Genomic DNA, 18914 nt, shown 5'->3' on the forward strand with positions numbered 1-18914 from the left:
TCTGTAAGCCGCCCTGAGCCTGCCCCGGCGGGGAGGGCGGGGTATAAATAAAATTTATTATTATTATTATTATTATTATTATTATTATTATTATTATTATTATTATTATTATTATTATTATTATTATTATTATTATTATTATTATTATTATTATTATTATTATCTTATCTGGGAGAACCGGGTTGGATTCCCCACTCCTCCACTTGCACCTGCTGGAATGGCCTTGGGTCAGCCAGAGCGCTCTTATCTGGGAGAACCGGGTTTGATTCCCCACTCCTCCACTTGCACCTGCTGGAATGGCCTTGGGTCAGCCAGAGTTCTCTTATCTGGGAGAACCGGGTTTGATTCCCCACTCCTCCACTTGCACCTGCTGGAATAGCCTTGGATCAGCCAGAGCTCTCTTATCTGGGAGAACCGGGTTGGATTCCCCACTCCTCCACTTGCACCTGCTGGAATGGCCTTGGGTCAGCCAGAGCTCTCTTATCTGGGAGAACCGGGTTGGATTCCCCACTCCTCCACTTGCACCTGCTGGAATAGCCTTGGGTCAGCCAGAGCTCTCTTATCTGGGAGAACCGGGTTTGATTCCCCACTCCTCCACTTGCAGCTGCTGGAATGGCCTTCTTGGGTCAGCCATAGCTCTGGCAGAGGTTCTCCTTGAAAGGGCAGCTGCTGTGAGAGCCCTCTCAGCCCCACCTACCTCACAGGGTGTCTGTTGTGGGGGGAGAAGATATAGGAGATTGTAAGCCACTCTGTCTCTCTGATTCAGAGAGAAGGGTGGGGTATAAATCTGCAGTCTTCTTCTTCTATCACTCCTAGTATTTCCCATAAATGGCTGCCATCATTTCTACTCAACTCTTAACTAGGTCCTTTTTTTTAAGCCTTGGGTGATCCTCCATCTCCCTCCTCCCCTCCCTCCCCTTTCTAAATCACGTAACCTTTTCCCTGTGAAAGCAAAAGTGTGCGAGTCAGTAGAACTCAGCTGAACATGATCAGTCTCTCTCCCGGACACCCAGCAGGAGAAGAAGGAGCTGACGCTGGCTCCGGCTGATCAATCCGCAAACATCTTCCGTATTTATAGTCATTCGTTCGCGAGGGATAGAAGCAAAATGGCATGATGCTCATTAAAGTAATGACGAATGACAAGAGAGGCCACAGAGAAAAGCTGCAAGGCTGCATTCCCTCTGCAAGCACCATGCTGAGATGGTCCCGATCCCTGCGTATAAATCCCTGCCCTTTACTGTGGCCATCAGGCAACACCAAGGAGATTTGGGGCCATTGAAATCCAATCCTATCGCACACCTGGCACAGCACTTTGTCCCAGCCTGTTTGCCAACTCTTTACTTGGGACAGGCAGTGGGATCGAGTCAGATAGGGATGCCAACCTCCAGGTGAGGCCTGGGGATAACCTGAAATTACAGCTCCTTTCCAGACGAAAAAGATCCGTTTCCCTGGAGAAAAGGGATGCTTTGAAGGGTGGGCTGGGAGGCACCGTACCCTCCTGAGGTCCCTGTCTACCCCCCACACACACACACATCTCCAAGAAGTCTCCTGACCTGGAGCTAACAATCCTACTGCCCCTGCTGGCCAAGGGGAAATCTGGGCATGCTTTGTGGTTGTGCTGCTCTCTCACTTTCAGGAGGAGACGTTCCACTGTTGGACACATGGAGAGTCCTGCCCGAGATACCTTCCTGGAAGAGCTGCAGGCCAAATGAACCATAACTCTAGGAGTGTTCAGTTGATTGCTCAAGCAATACGTCCATTTTACAGTAATTTGAGGCTTTCCTGAGGGGATGGTGCGCCTCTCCCCGGAGGGATGACATTTGGCTGAAACTAGGGTTGCCAAGTCCAATTTAAAAAATATCTGGGGACTTTGGGGGTGGAGCCAGGAGACTTCTGCGGTGGAGCCAGGAGAAAGGTTGTGACAAATATAATTGAACTCCAAAGGGAGTTCAGGCCACCACATTTAAAGGGACCACATTTAATAGGAAGCAGGGAGTGAGTATAAATGGGCAGTCTTCGCAGTGGAGGACGGTAAGCAGTAGAGTGCCGCAGGGCTCAGTACTGGGTCCCATGCTCTTTAACTTGTTCATAAATGATTTGGAGTTGAGAGTAAGCAGTGAAATGGCCAAGTTTGCAGATGACACTAAATTGTTCAGGGTGGTAAGAACCAGAGAGGATTGTGAGGAACTCCAAAGGGATCTGTTGAGGCTGGGTGAATGGGCGTCAACATGGCAGATGAGGTTCAATGTGGCCAAGTGCAAAGTAATGCACATTGGGGCCAAGAATCCCAGCTGCAAATACAAGTTGATGGGGTGTGAACTGGCAGGGACGGACCAAGAGAGAGATCTTGGGGTCGTGGTAGATAACTCACTGAAAATGTCAAGACAGTGTGCGATCGCAATAAAAAAGGCCAACGCCATGCTGGGTATTATTAGGAAGGGAATTGAAAACAAATCATATATATATATATATGTGTGTGTGTGTGTGTATATATATATATATATATATATATATATATATAAAATTTTGGCCACTGTGTGATACAGAGTGTTGGACTGGATGGGCCATTGGCCTGATCCAACATGGCTTCTCTTATGTTCTTATGACCCCACACCTTTTAAATGCCTTCCCTCCATTGGAAATAATGAAGGATAGAGGCACCTGTTTTTGGGCCTCCCAGAATTGGACTCCCCAGTCCAATCCTTTTAAAACTTGGAGGGTGCTTTGGGGAGATGCACTGGATGATATGCTGAAAATCTGGTGCCTCTACCTCAAAAAGCAGCCCCTCCAGAGCCCCAGATACCCGTGGATCAATTCTCCATTATGCCCTATGGGAATCGATCTGCATAGGGAATAATGCAGTGTGCAGCAGACATTTCCCTCTCCCACCCCCGCTTTCTGATAACTCTGAAGCAGGGGGAGGGCCTCCAAACTGGGGGATCCCCTGCCCCCACCTGGGGATTAGCAACCCTAGCTGAAACAATGTTTGGTCAGGTGGACTGAAGCTGCCAAGGGTTGCCAACTGTAGCTCTGAACATTCTTGGAGATTTGGGGACGGTGTCCTGTGCACAGAAGAGTGTGGGGAGAGGAGTTCAGTGAGGATGTAATGAGAATGGAGAGCCGGCTGGGGTGGATAAAGAATTTCACAATGAGCGAGAAGAGGGAGCCAATGGACCCAGGATATCGGCACCCCACTGGGAGAGCACCTCCTCTCTGCTGCAGTCAGGCTGCTCTGGGAGTCTTTTGCAAGCTGATAAGCCAGGAAAGAAACTTGGGGCAAGCTTGAAAGTTTCAATAAAGCATTTTAATATTTTTTTGCTCCGGGCACCGAATGACCTACCCAAGCTCAGTAAAAGTCCCCATCTTATTTTAGCAAGGCAATATATTCTCCGCACATCGTTCCTGTTAATCACACCTCCTTTAGGAAGGATTTTGCTGGCTCCGGTATTGGAATTTCAGTAAATGCCAACTGTGATATACTGTTTTAGGATTCTCCTGGGTCAATGGTGTATATCCCAAGTAATTAGGGTGCTAATTTGTGTTTCTCTCTGTCTTGGGGCTTGGATGTCTTCATGAAGGGGAGGGAGAGTAGCAATATTTGTTCTTGCTCTCCAACTATAAAAACCCAGGTATGATATTCTACTGATTATAACCTACCCCTCAAGAATGATATTCTGCCAAATACATTCAATGGAAATAGTTTTTTTTTAAAAAAAGCCATATGAAAGAAGAAGAAGATGATGATATTGGATTTATAACCTGCCCTCCACTCTGAATCTCAGAGTTTCAGAGAGGCTCACCATCTCCTTTATCTTCCTCCCCCACAACAGACACCCTGTAAGGTGGGTGGGGCTGAGAGGACTCTCCCAGCAGCTGCCCTTTCAAGGACAACCTCTGGGAGAGCTATGGCTGACCCAAGGCCATTCCAGCAGCTGCAACTGGAGGAGATCAAACCCGGTTCTTCCAGATAAGTGAGCTCTGGCTGACCCAAGGCCATTCCAGCGGCTACTAGTGGAGGAGTGGGGAATCAAACCCGGTTCTCCCAGATAAGAGAGCTCTGGCTGACCCAAGGCCATTCCAGCAGCTGCAAGTGGAGGAATGGGGAATCCAACCCGGTTCTCCCAGATAAGAGAGCTATGGCTGACCCAAGGCCATTCCAGCAGCTGCAAGTAGAGGAGTGGGGAATCCAACCCGGTTCTCCCAGATAAGAGAGCTCTGGCTGACCCAAGGCCATTCCAGCAGGTGCAAGTGGAGGAGTGGGGAATCCAACCCGGTTCTCCCAGATAAGAGAGCTCTGGCTGACCCAAGGCCATTCCAGCGGCTACTAGTGGAGGAGTGGGGAATCAAACCCGGTTCTCCCAGATAAGAGCGCTCTGGCTGACCCAAGGCCATTCCAGCAGCTGCAAGTGAAGGAGTGGGGAATCCAACCCGGATCTCCCAGATAAGAGAGCTCTGGCTGACCCAAGGCCATTCCAGCAGCTGCAACTGGAGGAGTGGGGAATCCAACCCGGTTCTCCCAGGTAAGAGTCTGCGCACTTCACCACTACACCAAACTGGCTCTCCTGTCTCCTCTCACAATCTTAGATGCTCCCCTGTCTCTTCTCACAATCACTCCCTGTGTGAAAAGTTTGAACAGCAGAGAAGAACAGGGTTGCCAGCTTTGGGCTGGAAAATACCTGGATATTTGGGGGCAGAGCTTTGGGAGGGCAGGGTTGGGGGGGGGGTGGCACCTTATCAGGCTATAATGCCATAAAGTCCACCAGGGCTTTTTTGTAGCAGGAACTCCTTTGTCTATTAAGCCCCACACCCCTGATGCAGCCAATCCTCTTGGAGCTTACAGCAGGCCCTGTAATAAGAGCCCTGCAAGCTCTTGCCAGATTGGCTACATCAGGGGTGTGTGGCCTAATAGGCAAAGGATTTCCTGCTACAAAAAAAGCCCTGGAGTTCACCCTCCAAAGCAGCCTTTTTCTCCAGGGGAACTGATCTTGGCCATCTGGAGATCAACTGTAATAGCGGGGAATCTTCAGGTGCTACCTGGAGTTTGGCAAGCCTAGGAAAGGTTTATTTATCTCCAGGGAACCTGCCCAAGATATTCCAGAGGGTAAAGGTGGGGGCTTGTATGAGGAAAATAAAGGTTTGTAATCTCCTCTGAGCGGTCTTCTCTACATCACAGGCCTTTAACCTACGCTACCTCACATATGCAGCTAAGTGCCATCAAGTTGCAATTGATTTATTACAACCCCAGCAGGGGGCTTTCAAGGCAAGGGAGAAGCAGAAGAAGAAGAAGAAGAAGATATTGGATTTATATCCCGCCCTCCACTCCGAAGAGTCTCAGAGCGGCTCACAATCTCCCTTCCCTTCCTCCCCCTCAACAGACACCCTGTGAGGTAGATGAAGATATTGGATTTATATCCCGCCCTCCACTCCGAAGAGTCTCAGAGCGGCTCACAATCTCCTTTCCCTTCCTCCCCCACAACAGACACCCTGTGAGGTGGGTGGGGCTGGAGAGGGCTCTCCCAGCGGCTGCTCTTTCAAGGACAACCTCTGCCAGAGCTATGGCTGACCCAAGGCCATTCCAGCAGGTGCAAATGGAGGAGTGGGGAATCAAACCCGGTTCTCCCAGATAAGAGTCCGCACACTTAACCACTACACCAAACTGGCTCTCCTGGCTCTCCAGAGGTGGTTGGCCATTGCCTTCCTCTGCAGAACCTTCCTTGGTGGTCTCCCTTCCAAGTACCAACCCTGCTTACCTTCCAACTTATGCCAAATACACAGGAAGGTGCTTTCAGGGCAAGCAAGAAGCAGAGGTAGTTTACCATTGCCTTCCTCTGCAGATAACAGCCCCATGGCACAGAGTGTTAAAGCTGCAGTACTGCAGTCCTAAGCTCTGCTCACGACCTGAGTTTCAGGTAGCTGGCTTGAGGTTGATTCAGCCTCCCATCCTTCCAACGACGGTAAAATGAGTACCCAGCTTGCTGGGGGGAAAGTGGAGATGACTGGGGAAGGCAATGGCAAACCACCCCGTAAAAAGTCTGCCGTGAAAACGTTGTGAAAGCAATAAGCAACATCACCCCAGAGTCGGAAACGACTGGTGCTTGCACAAGGGACCTTTCCTTTCCTTTTTCCTCCTCTGCAGAACCTTGCTTTGGTGGTCTCCCATTCAAATGCAAACCCTGATTAACTTCCAACTTATGGTGTACCCAGAAACTGGCACATGCGAAGCAGAGGTGGTTGACCATTGCCTTCCTCTGCGGAGTCTTTTTCAGCAGTCTCCCATCCAAGTCCCAACCAGTGTTCCCTCTAAACTGAGTTAGCATGAGCTGGCTCACAGATTTTTAGCCTCCAGCTCACACAGTTTTGTCTTAGCTCAGGAAGGACGACCCCAGAGCACACTAATTGATGCAGAGGCTCACAACTTTAACGCCAGTAGTTCACAAAGTAGAATTTTTGCTCACAAGACTCTGCAGCTTAGAGGTGACATTGGTCCCAACCCTGCTTAGCTTCCAAGATGAGGCTACACTGTGCCACCTTCCCTCCCACACAACTAGTGCAAGCTCTTAAAAAGTAGACTACGAATGCAACAAGAAGTTCAGAAGCATCTTTCTCTTTTTGGGACTCTGGTGAGCCCCTGCCAGCCTAAGCTGGATGGATCCATGGTCTGATTCATTTCTAAAGTAGCTATAGCTGTTTATGCATTTAGTTAGTTAGTTAGTTAATTTCCTTTCCACTTATATCCTGTCCATTCCAAACGGACTCAGGGCGGCTAACAATCAAAATAAAACCAACAACTGGAGAGCCAGTTTGGTGTAGTGGTTAAGTGTGCGGACTCTTATCTGGGAGAACCGGGTTTGATTCCCCGCTCCTCCACTTGCACCTGCTGGAATGGCCTTGAGTCAGCCAGAGCTCTCTTATCTGGGAGAACCGGGTTTGATTCCTCACTCTTCCACTTGCAGCTGCTGGAATGGCCTTGGGTCAGCCAGAGCTCTCTTATCTGGGAGAACCGGGTTTGATTCCTCACTCTTCCACTTGCAGCTGCTGGAATGGCCTTGGGTCAGCCAGAGCTCTCTTATCTGGGAGAACCGGGTTTGATTCCCCACTCCTCCACTTGCACCTGCTGGAATGGCCTTGGGTCAGCCAGAGCTCTCTTATCTGGGAGAACCGGGTTTGATTCCCCGCTCCTCCACTTGCAGCTGCTGGAATGGCCTTGGGTCAGCCAGAGCTCTCTTATCTGGGAGAACCGGGTTTGATTCCTCACTCTTCCACTTGCAGCTGCTGGAATGGCCTTGGGTCAGCCAGAGCTCTCTTATCTGGGAGAACCGGGTTTGATTCCTCACTCTTCCACTTGCAGCTGCTGGAATAGCCTTGGGTCAGCCATAGCTCTCTTATCTGGGAGAACCAGGTTTGATTCCCCATTCCTCCACTTGCAGCTGCTGGAATGGCCTTGGGTCAGCCATAGCTCTCTTATCTGGGAGAACCGGGTTTGATTCCTCACTCTTCCACTTGCAGCTGCTGGAATGGCCTTGGGTCAGCCAGAGCTCTCTTATCTGGGAGAACGGGGTTTGATTCTCCACTCTCCACTTGCACCTGCTAGCATGGCCTTGGGTCAGCCATAGCTCTGGCAGAGGTTGTCCTTGAAAGGACAGCTGCTGTGAGAGCCCTCTCCAGCCCCACCCACCTCACAGGGTGTCTATTGTGGGGGAGGAAGGTAAAGGAGATTGTGAGCCGCTCTGAGACTCTTCGGAGTGGAGAGCGGGATAGAAATCCAATATCTTCTTCTTCTTCATCTCAAGTTTCCGATATAAAATAAGACATAATAATTTACAATTTAAAACAAAATATTGGTGCTTTACAACATATTAAAAGCTTAGGCGGCTCGGATCATACTAGGCTTTCCATTTACCTGTTGGTGGTCCTTCTGGTGGAGTTGCCCAGCAGAATAAGAGTGGCGGCCTTCTCCTCTAGGTGTTACAGGCTTGTTTAAAAAGTTCGGTTTTACAAGCCCTGCGGAATTGGGAGAGATCCCACAGGGCTCTTATGGCCTCAGGGAGTGCATTCCACAGCATTGGTGCTGCCACTGAGAAGGCCCTGGCCCGTATAGAGCCCAGTCTGGCCTCCCTTGGTTCGGGGATGGACAGTAGATTTTGAGTTCCTGAACGCAGTGCTCTCTGGGGAACATATGGGGAAAGGTGGTCCCTTAGATAGACAGGTCCTTGGCCATATAGGGCTTCTAAGGGAGAGGGCTGCGAGTCAACCAGAGAATAATTGTTTTTGCAGGTAGAATGGCCCAGGTTGAATCCCCAGCATTTCCAGTTTAACAAGGTTCTCAGGTAGCAGCAGGATCAGCCCAGACAGCGGACTAGCGTAGGGGATCACCCAGGGCACCAGATTTTTCTGGATGCCAAAAAGGTGAGAGGAGCCTTTTCTGCTGGCTTGCTGTTAACTGGCTTCCTTTCTGTTGACTCTGGCCTTCTACAGCTGCCATGAAGGAGCACAAAGGGGGGGGAGGGTTATCTGACAAAGAGAACCTTGGAAGCTTACACTCACAAAATCCTGCTGGTGTCTAAAGTGCCACTGGACTCAAATCTAGCTTTCTTTTTAATCTGTTTTTCTTTTTAGAAGAAAAATTGGATTTATATCTAGGGTTGCCAATCCCCAAGTGGGGGCAGGGGATCCCCCGGTTTGGAGGCCCTCCCCCTGCTTCAGGGTCATCAGAAAGCAGGGGGGTTGGAAATGTCTGCTGGGCACTCATTATTCCCTATGGAGACCGATTCCCATTGGGAATAATGGAGAATTGATCCATGGGTATTTGGTGCTCTGTGGGGGGGGGGCTGTTTTTTGAGACAGAGACTCTAGCATGACTTTGTCTAGGGAGCCAAAAACACTTGGGCCGACCCTGGATAGCAGGAGGTGTTTGGAAGATTTTCCTGTGTCTGCAGTCCCAGGGTGCAGCTACAATCACAGCAGACGAGACCAATTGAGGTGGGCCAATGATCTGTCTCAGCGGGGTTCTACCACAACTATGATTTTTAAAAACATATGAAATGCACAAATGCAAAATGGAAATGATTGAGTGGCGTAGACTTGGCATGGCACATCAGCATGCCTGGTTTACACCTTCAGCTTCCTACTCTGCATTTGACCAAATTTATACAACTGATGACCCGTAAAGCCAAACACAACCCAACAACCATGTCTGATGTCCCAGTTTGGTGTAGTAGTTAAGTCTGTGGACTTTTGTCTGGTTTGATTCCCCACTCCTTCACTTGTAGCTGCTGGAATGGCCTTGGGTCAGCCAGAGCTCTCTTATCTGGGAGAACCGGGTTGGATTCCCCACTCCTCCACTTGCAGCTGCTGGAATGACCTTGGGTCAGCCAGAGCTCTCTTATCTGGGAGAACCGGGTTGGATTCCCCACTCCTCCACTTGCAGCTGCTGGCATGGCCTTGGGTCAGCCAGAGCTCTCTTATCTGGGAGAACCGGGTTTGATTCCCCACTCCTCCACTTGCAGCTGCTGGCATGGCCTTGGGTCAGCCATAGCTCTGGCAGAAGTTGTCCTTGAAAGGGCAGCTTCTGGTAGAGCTCTCTCAGCCCCACCCACCTCACAGGGTGTCTGTTGTGGGGGCGGAAGATAAAGGAGATTGTGAGCCACTCTGAGACTCTGGGATTCGGAGTGGAGGACGGGATATAAATCCAATTTCTTCTTCTTCTTCTTCTTCTTCTTCTTCTTCTTCTTCTTCTTCTTCTTCTTCTTCTTCTTCTTCTTCTTCAACAAGGGCTTGTTAAACCTTCTCTTTTTGTAATCTGTCCAGGACCTGGTTTTTTTGGCCACTGTGTGACACAGAGTGTTGGACTGGAGGGGCCACTGGCCTGATCCAACCTGGCTTCTCTTATGTTCTTATGTGACACAGAGTGTTGGACTGGATGGGCCACTGGCCTGATCCAACAGGGCTTCTCTTATGTTCTTATGTGACCCAGAGTGTTGGGCTGGATGGGCCACTAGCCTGATCCAACAGGGCTTCTCTTCTGTTCTTTTGTGACACAGAGTGTTGGACTGGATGGGCCATTGGCCTGATCCAACCTGGCTTCTCTTATGTTCTTATGTGACACAGAGTGTTGGACTGGATGGGCCACTGGCCTGATCCAACAGGGCTTCTCTTATGTTCTTATGTGACCCAGAGTGTTGGGCTGGATGGGCCACTAGCCTGATCCAACAGGGCTTCTCTCATGTTCTTTTGTGACACAGAGTGTTGGACTGGATGGGCCATTGGCCTGATCCAACATGGCTTCTCTTATGTTCTTATGGACCACAAAAGCAGAGGAGTTCCAAGTATATCATCATCACTGAATGTGATCAAGTCACAACCATCTCATGGTGACCCCAAGACCAGGGGAGGAGCAGAGGTGGCTTGCCGTCGCTTTCCTCCACCCCTGTCTTCCTTGGAAGTCTCCCATCCTAAAACTAACCATGGCTAACCCTGCTTAGCCCCCAAGCCTCGATGAGATCAAGCTAGTCATGGCTGGCTGAGGCTGTGTGCTTTGTATGCTTTTTTTTTAATTGCCAAGTAAATAGCAGGCAACAATACTGGGCTGCTGGTTGTTTTCTGCCTGGGAGGGGGGAATTTAAGAAGACAGAGGAGGAGTTGTGCTGGATCTGACTGGGGGTTCACTGGATTTCACACAACAATTCACACAGTGGATGCCCCTAAAAGGTCTACAAGTAGAACACGGAAGCCAAAGTGTCCTTTCTTCACTGCCTCCCCATGTTGATATTGAGAGGGCTGCTGCCTCTTGTCATGGAGGGTCCATTAAGTCATGGTGGCTGATAGTAAGTAAAGTAAAGTAAAATTTTATTTGTATCCCGCCCCCCCCCCCCGCCGAAGCAGGCTCAGGGCGGCTAACAACATTTAAAGGTGAACAATACAATAATAAGATATTAAAATCACATTAAAACCAATCAATAGTTAATTAAAACATTTCTAAATTTAACACTATTTAAATCTGGCAGTAAACATTATTGTTTGACGCTATGTCTGTCAGATGATGTAGTGGTGATGGATCCCTAGACCAGACCATTTTGGCGTTTCCTTTATTGTGCACCTGTAATTCAGTTGTTGATAAATGCCTGTTTAAAGAGGGTGGTCTTGCAGGCCCTGCGGAACTGATCTAAGTTCCGCAGGGCCCGCACTTCCTCTGGGAGCTGATTCCAAAGGTGTGGGGCCACGGCGGAAAAGGCCCGATTGCGGGTGTTTTGAAGTTTAACTTCTTTTGGCCCAGGAATAGTCAATCTATTTTGTCCTACTGACCTCAGTGCTCTCTGGGGCTCATATGGGGAGATACCCAGGTCTGATTCCCTTTTAAAGCCATCTTACTAGCTTTGCCTGTCCCCTGGATGGGCCAGGCTAGCTTGATCTAGTCAGATCTCAGAAGCTAAGCAGGGTTGGTCTTGGTCAGTGTTGGGATGGGAGACCACCAAGGAAAACCAGGGTTGTGATGCAGAGGCAGGCAACGGCAAACCCACCTCTGAATGTCCCTAGCCCTGAAAACTCTAAGGAGTCACGATGAGTCAGCTGTGAGTTAACAGCACCTTCCAGTTTGGTGTAGTGGTTAAGTGTGCGGACTCTTGTCTGGGAGAACCAGGTTTGATTCCCCACTCCTCCACTCGCAGCTGCTGGAATGGCCTTGGGTCGGCCATAGCTTTTGCAGAGGTTGTCCTTGAAAGGGCAGCTTCTGGGGGAGCTCTCTCAGCTCCACCCACCTCACAGAGTGTCTGTTGTGGGGGACGGAGATAAAGGAGATTGTGAACCTCTCTGAGACTCTGATTCAGAGAGAAGGGAGGAGTGTAAATCTGCAGTCTTCTTCTTCTGCCACCAGCTAGCTTAGAGAACATCACAGTCATATTCAAGACAATTTTTCTAAAAACCTGAGAAAATGTAGGTTTCCATCTACAAAAGAAATGTACAACAAGGGCAACCAAAGACCTTTCTGAGAAGCACCCTAATGCGACGCCTCATGCTTACTGCTGTGGACTCTGCCTGCTTGCTTTTTTCTGGTCAAGGTCACCTCAAGTGCTACCAATTGATTATTGCCTTGGTGGTTTCCAAAATAACGTTTCTTGGCATGTAAAACCAGCAAGAGATACTTTGCAAGAAGGCAGCTGTTAACACCAGATCCGGGTTAAAGTTCAATAAATACAATCAGGGGTCATTTTGTAGAAAAATAGGTGGCAGAGCTCATTAGCATATGCCACCGCCCCCCAGCAAAAAGCAACCCAATGCAAGAAAAGAGAGCCCTGGGAGAGAGAGGCCTGCTTGGGGTGGCTAGAGATCCAACCAGCCCAAGCAGACCTCGCTCACCTGAGGTACTCCTGGCTGCCCCCTCCCCGTCAAATGGCCAGCAAGCCGCCTGCCGCCCAAAATCGCATAAGAAGTGGAGAAAGGGTGGCGTGGGCTTCTCCAGGAGTTAATGAGGGCTGCTGAGCCCCTGTTGGCTGGCTGGCTGGCTGCCTGCTCTCCTAATCCAGGGATTGTTATGCAGCTGCACCTACTATTCAATGGAGAAGGTAGGTGAGGAGAAAGAGGGGGAACCCTCAGAAAGGTCCAGGAGCTGTGCTCCAGTGAGCTCCTGCTGAATTTGAGGCCTGAATGCAATCAACTTGCAGGAGTTCAGCCACGAGTCAGTTTAGGTTAGAACACAACAGACATTTTTTTAAGGCTTCAGTTTTACTGTACAGTGCTAATATATGGCATTAGTAACCTTGTCAGCTCTGCCTATGATCCACTAATCTGACAGCCAGTGTGGCACAAAGGTTAGAGTGTCAGACTAGGACCAGGGAAATCCACGTTCGAATCCCCACTCTGCCATGGGAGTTTGTTGGGTGACCTTGAGTCAGTCTTACACTCTCCACCTAACCTACCTCATAGGGTTGTTGTGAGGATAAAATGGAGGACAGAAGAATGATGTAAGTTGCCTTGGGATTCCACTGAGGGGAAAGGTGGGTTACAAATTAACGAAAACAATAATAAATAGAAGTCTCCTCATCCTATCGATTCTGCTGATTGACATGATGTAATCCGCCTTGAGTCTCACTGAGACAGGCAGACTACAAATAACATAAATGAAATAAATGAAAGTAAACCCAACTCCTAATTCACAACACGGAAATGGTAACCCATAAGCAGGACACAAAACAATCTTACTGCTAACACCTAACTTTCTGTAACTGTAGGCCTAATTTGTAACATATCATGACCTTACTGAAAACATCAAATTAACCCACATCCCAAATAGAAAATAACCCTAATCCAAAGAAATGTAACCCTAGCCCAAAATATAAAACAAAGTTTGAGCCCAATGCCACCTTTAAGACCAACAAAGTTTAATTCAGAGTCTCAGCTTTTGTGTGAAAGCGCACTTCTTCAGATACATGCTCACAAGAGTTTATATCCAGAATTAAACTTTGTTGGCCTTAAGGGGGCCACTGGACTCAAACTTTCTTCTGCTGCTTCAGACCAACAAGGCTGCCTCCCTGAATCTGCTAAATTGTTAGCCACCCTGAGCCGTCAGGGGGGGGCAGGATTTAAATTTGATTAAATAAATAAATAAATAAATATAAAATCACCCTGACCGTAGCACAGAATATAAACCAACAAGCAATGATATAAAATTGCCCTAAGAAGTGTGAATGCACACGAAAGCTTAAATCCAGAATTAAACTTCATTGGTCTTAAAGGTGCTACTAAAAAGGCAAAGGTAGTCCCCTGTGCAAGCACCAGTCGTTTTCGACTCTGGGGTGACGTTGCTTTCACAATGTTTTCACGGCAGACTTTTTACGGGGTGGTTTGCCATTCCTTTCCCCAGTCGTCTACGCTTTCCCCCCAGCAAGCTGGGGACTCATTTGACCGACCTCGGAAGGATGGAAGGCTGAGTCAGCCTGGAGCTGGCTACCTGAACCAGCTTCCGCTGGGATCGAACTCAGGTCGTTAGCAGTATTGCAGCTTTACCACTCTGTGCTATGCTTGTGGCCGCCACCACCTCCTGTGGCAGTGAATTCCACATATTAATCACCCTTTGGGTGAAGAAGGACTTCCTTTTATCCGTTTTAACCTGTCTGCTCAGCAATTTCATCGAATGCCCACGAGTTCTTGTATTGTGAGAAAGGGAGAAAAGTACTTCTTTCTCTACTTTCTCCATCCCATGCATTATCTTGTAAACCTCTATCATGCCACCCCGCAGTCGACGTTTCTCCAAGCTAGAGAGCCCCAAGCGTTTCAACCTTTCTTCATAGGGAAAGTGTTCCAACCCTTTAATCATTCTAGTTGCCCTTTTCTGGACTTTCTCCAATGCTATAATATCCTTTTTGAGGTGCGGCAACCAGAACTGCACACAGTACTCCAAATGAGACCGCACCATTGATATAACTGCCCTATCCCTTAGGGGCAGGGACATCTTAGAGGCTACTGAAGTAGGCAGGTACAAATCAACTGTGGATTTCTTTGGACTTTACTGTGGCTGGCAGGCAGGCAGGCAGGGGCTGTCTGATATCTAATGTGAGGCGAAAGATCTTATTAGGAAAGAACTGAGTCACTTGCAGACCCATCTGCTGGCCTGGTGCCAATTAGAAGGCTCCTTTGGCAATCTGGAAAAATGTCCCAGGGAATCAGTCTCAAGACAACCCCCCCCCCCTTCATTTTCTTAATGACTCTAAATGGCTTTTCATTCCGTCACTGCTCTGACCTTTGCAGCCCAGAATTGAATCAGCAACCTAGAAATTAGGTTATCGATACTGCATGATGGTGAAACCAACCACTATTTGTGTGTACGTGTGTGTGTGTTGTATCTTGAAGCTGTGCTTTTTGCGTCCCACAAGGCAAGACCTTTTTTATGGAAGAAATTAGGGCGGCAGATGTTCGACGGAGAACCCAAACAATTACTACTTTTTTATTTTTCATTTAGTGGGATTCGGGTGGATTATCTCCCACAACAAAAGATAAGCATTTTAAACCTTTCTCATTAAACCATTTTATGATGCTCGTGCTAATAGTACGTGCTAACGTATCGCACAACATACGGACTGAAGGGCAACCAAGAACACTGAAATCCTAACTTTTTAAAAAAAATCACTCAGATTTGGAAATATCTAATTACAAATGAGAATGATGTATCTTGTTGTCTAGATAAAACCTTCTTTTCTGATTCAAGGCAGCAAAATTGTTTCTAATTACGTACATTGTAGAAGGCAGGGAAATTTCTCCGACAGTTTTGGATCTAAACCCTGGTGAGTTTGCATGCTGATGAATCCCTATCGATCTGGCAACAATACCACAACCTTCTGGCTTTTTCAGTTATGCTCTATTAAAGATGCTTTTACAAAGTATCGCTATATTCATAGCACAGCATGTTAACATAACACAATATTAAAAGCAAACACTTCTGTCTGTCAGGACAATTGCTGTTTTGGCCATGGGTAATAATTAAACTTCCAACGCAACCCTCTTTGGATCTTTCATCATGCCCTTTGATAAAACGTACGTCTGCTAAAGGGACGCACACACGCTTTCAAGGTAAAGTTCTTTGTGCGGCGGCACACTCACCATCTTGTACAATTATCTGAGAATGTATTGCAGGGAACACCGAAAAGGTCCTCAAAAGCAGAAACTGTTTAATGCCCCCCCCCCTCCGTTTTGTTACTGACAATTAAACTTTATCGTTCAACATCCTCACTGATTTGCCTGCGCTGTCAGCACAAGAAGAGCTATGTAGCAAAGAAGAAGAAGATATTGGATTTATATCCCGCCCTCCACTCCGAAGAGTCTCAGAGCGGCTCACAATCTCCTTTTCCTTCCTCCCCCACAACAGACACCCTGTGAGGTGGGTGGGGCTGGAGAGGGCTCTCACAGCAGCTGCCCTTTCAAGGGCAACCTCTGCCAGAGCTCTGGCTGACCCAAGGCCATGCCAGCAGGTGCAGGTGGAGGAGTGGGGAATCAAACCCGGTTCTCCCAGATAAGAGTCCGCACACTTAACCACTACACCAAACTGGCTCTCCACCAAAGAGCTCTAATGAGACCAACACTTGGTCCTTCTCAACTAAAACCAAAATCAGACTGTGAATGACCAGCTTTTAAAGGAAGATTAATAATTTTTATGATATATTTTTTTAAATCAAACGCTTCTTGCTTTGCTACAGCATGTCAGGTTTTGCGGGCAGTACATGCCACACAAACTTTTTAGCAAGGTAGGTACTCTGTACAATCCATGTCTATGGGTGCAGACCACTGCAGAGTGCTGCCTGTATACATGCGTATGCCACCACCGCAGCCTTAAAATCAGCTAAATTGGTTCTAACAAGACAAAACAGGATTTTTTACCAAAGGAAAAAAAAATTCTGGCAGAGGAAATGAAGAGATAAGCCACAGAAGCTGGCACAGCGCAAGAGCGGCAGCAATGTGACCTTCTCAGGAAAAGGCCTCAAATTAACAAAATGGTAGGTAGCCTCAGTGCTGGTGTGTAATATTTTACTCTCTCTGTTGTGTCGTCAAGACTTCTGTTAATCTATATAAAAAGGAGGGGAGGGGAATCAGACACACCAAGCGCTGGAAATAGGAACAGGCTATTGGCTAGTCGTTCTGCTGAAACCTCTTCTGTGTCATCAGCATTTCTGAAACGCTTCCTCCTCGACACACATGCACCTTTCTGACATACGGCACTTTCTCATTTGTAACCCGAGGTCACAGAGACAACAAATCACAAGAACGTCACTTCTCACACACGCTTCTTCCACTCGTGTGCGTTCAATGTGCCTTGTAATGTGCATATTGAGTACAATCCAAGAATTGACTGGGAGGGGCGTTTTAAAAAAGAAGCCAGGCATCTATCCTGTACCTTAAAATGCACATTAGCAGTCTGATCAAAAGTACCAGAGATGGAGAAGTACATCAGAGAAGTGGGGTTCTAGTCTGTAATACGGCTCAACCAATTCCACCCCACCCACACCCCGCGAAAGTTTTCTTTTTGTGTTGTTATGCCAAATGGCTGAAACACCATCGCTGCTACATTTCGCTCTGCAAACACAGTTGCAGCAGTGGGCTCGCATTTCCCCTTTCCTTTGTGCCTTCGAAAAACCACCTCTATCCTCTTCCTTCAAGTCCAACTGGTCACTGCTACCTGGTTCTCTAGAAATCCGCTGTGAAATGCAGTGTGCAGGAGCATCTTACTACCAATCCACGGTGTGACAATCTGTCTTGTTTCTTTTCCCTCCCACCATCAGACTCTAGCAAAGCACAGTCTACATTTCCTGAGAAGCTGACCTGATACGTCAAGTTCGCACAATACAATGTAATTTTTGTTTTCTGCCCCCACAGTCAATTATTTGGCCATCCAAAACCAGACTGATCTGGGTGAAGATCCTGGTTGGTTGGTTTGTTTGTTTTAAACCAAGGCAAATGTCAAGCAGATCAAAAGCAATGATCCATCTCTGAATACCCACAAAAGGGCCTTTCTTTTAAAACTCCCTTTCTGCTTCCCTGAAACAGCACCCAGGACACCAGCTTCAATAACCAAGGTTTAACAGAGACAAAAGATGGATAGATGGGTGGATGGATGGATGGATGGATGGATGGATAAATAAATAGATGGATAGATACTTTTGAACTTTGGAGGAGCTTCCAATAGGCTGTTTGCAGCTCCCAAGCCTCTGCCCCATAACCTCCTGCAACAAAGAACCCCACAGCAGCCGGCGGGTCTGATTCCACTTTAAAAAATAAAAGCCCTCAAACCGTTGTGCCGCAAACGACTCCAAGCATTGCGCTGATGTTGGCGGAGCAGCATCCCCTGCACAAAGGCGTCCTATTGCAAGGAAAGGGGGGGATGTTCCGATTCTTTTTGTAAAATGCAGCACTTCTGCCCCCCCCCTCCCACGCTGGCACTAGCTACGTCGCGTAGGGCGCAGGTCAGAGAAGCGGCATTGTCTCTGGTGCCCAGGGTGGCTTCCAGGGCCGGCCGCGCGTGGTGCCACCCAGGCGAGGAGGGCGCGCGCACACACACTCTCGCCCCCCCCCGCCCCCAGGCGCCCGGCCATGCAGCAGCCAGCCACCCCCGCAGCGCGGCGCCTCTGCTCACCAGAGCTTCCTCTTTAAGGGCATGAGGCTGCCCCGGTTGGAGGCGGTCACCCCGATGGCCATCTGCAAGACAGTCAGGTATTTCTGATACTTCATGGTGCCGTCGCCCCCCCGCTCCCTGCTGCGTCCCCGCCGCCGCCACCGACAGAGCCGCTCCAGCCGCTGCATGCAATCATCAAATTTTTATTTCCAGGCATCTGCCGGCCCTGCGTCGCGCTGCCTTCCCCGCCGCCTCCTCCTCCTCCGCCGCCGCCGCCGCCGCCTCCTCCTCTTCCTCCTCCGGCGCCCTCTCGCTCTGCCGCCGCCGCCGCCCCCCCTCCAGCTCCCGCTCGCCTCCTCCTCCTCCTGCCGCTGCTGCCGCTGCCGCACTCCCCACTCGCGCTCTCTGACGCCGCCGCTCGCCTCCTCTCCTCGGTCCCGCTGGCTGGAGAGGCGCTGCGCCCACCTTGGCCGCTCTCCTGCGCGCTGCTGCCTCCGAGGGGCGCGCCCGGGGCAGGCGGCTGGCACGTGCCCGCTCTCGCTCGCTCGCTCGCTCGCCCCCTGGGCCACCGAAGCAGGACCTTGGTCAAGGTCACTAGGGGCCCTTCGCATCGCTCTTCCAACTGCAACCTGGGACCTTCTGCACGTTGAGCAGAACAGCCGAAGTTGCCTTGGAGTGAACCTGACTTTTGGTTCTTTAAGGTCAACTGAGAGCAGCTCTCCAGGGGCTCAGGCCGAGAGAGGTCTTTCACATCACTACTGCCTGGTTCTTCCAACTGGAGATGCCGGGGATTGAACCTGGGACCTTCTGCATGCCAAGAAGA

The 18914-nt window shown here is 49.1% G+C and overlaps 1 protein-coding gene across 1 annotated transcript in view; it reads right to left on the reverse strand.

The window, feature by feature from the left end:
* The window catches only part of TJP1 (tight junction protein 1), a 327881-nt gene extending 309563 nt beyond the window's left edge, over positions 1–18318 (reverse strand). Inside the window, 1 exon segment of the mRNA XM_060259910.1 lies at positions 18113–18318. Within this exon segment, the coding sequence (XP_060115893.1) occupies positions 18113–18279 (167 nt within the window). The 5' untranslated portion in view covers positions 18280–18318.
* Between the last annotated feature and the right edge of the window lie 596 nt (positions 18319–18914).

This window comes from Heteronotia binoei, chromosome 19 (assembly GCF_032191835.1).
Source record: "Heteronotia binoei isolate CCM8104 ecotype False Entrance Well chromosome 19, APGP_CSIRO_Hbin_v1, whole genome shotgun sequence".
Taxonomy (NCBI): domain Eukaryota; kingdom Metazoa; phylum Chordata; class Lepidosauria; order Squamata; family Gekkonidae; genus Heteronotia; species Heteronotia binoei.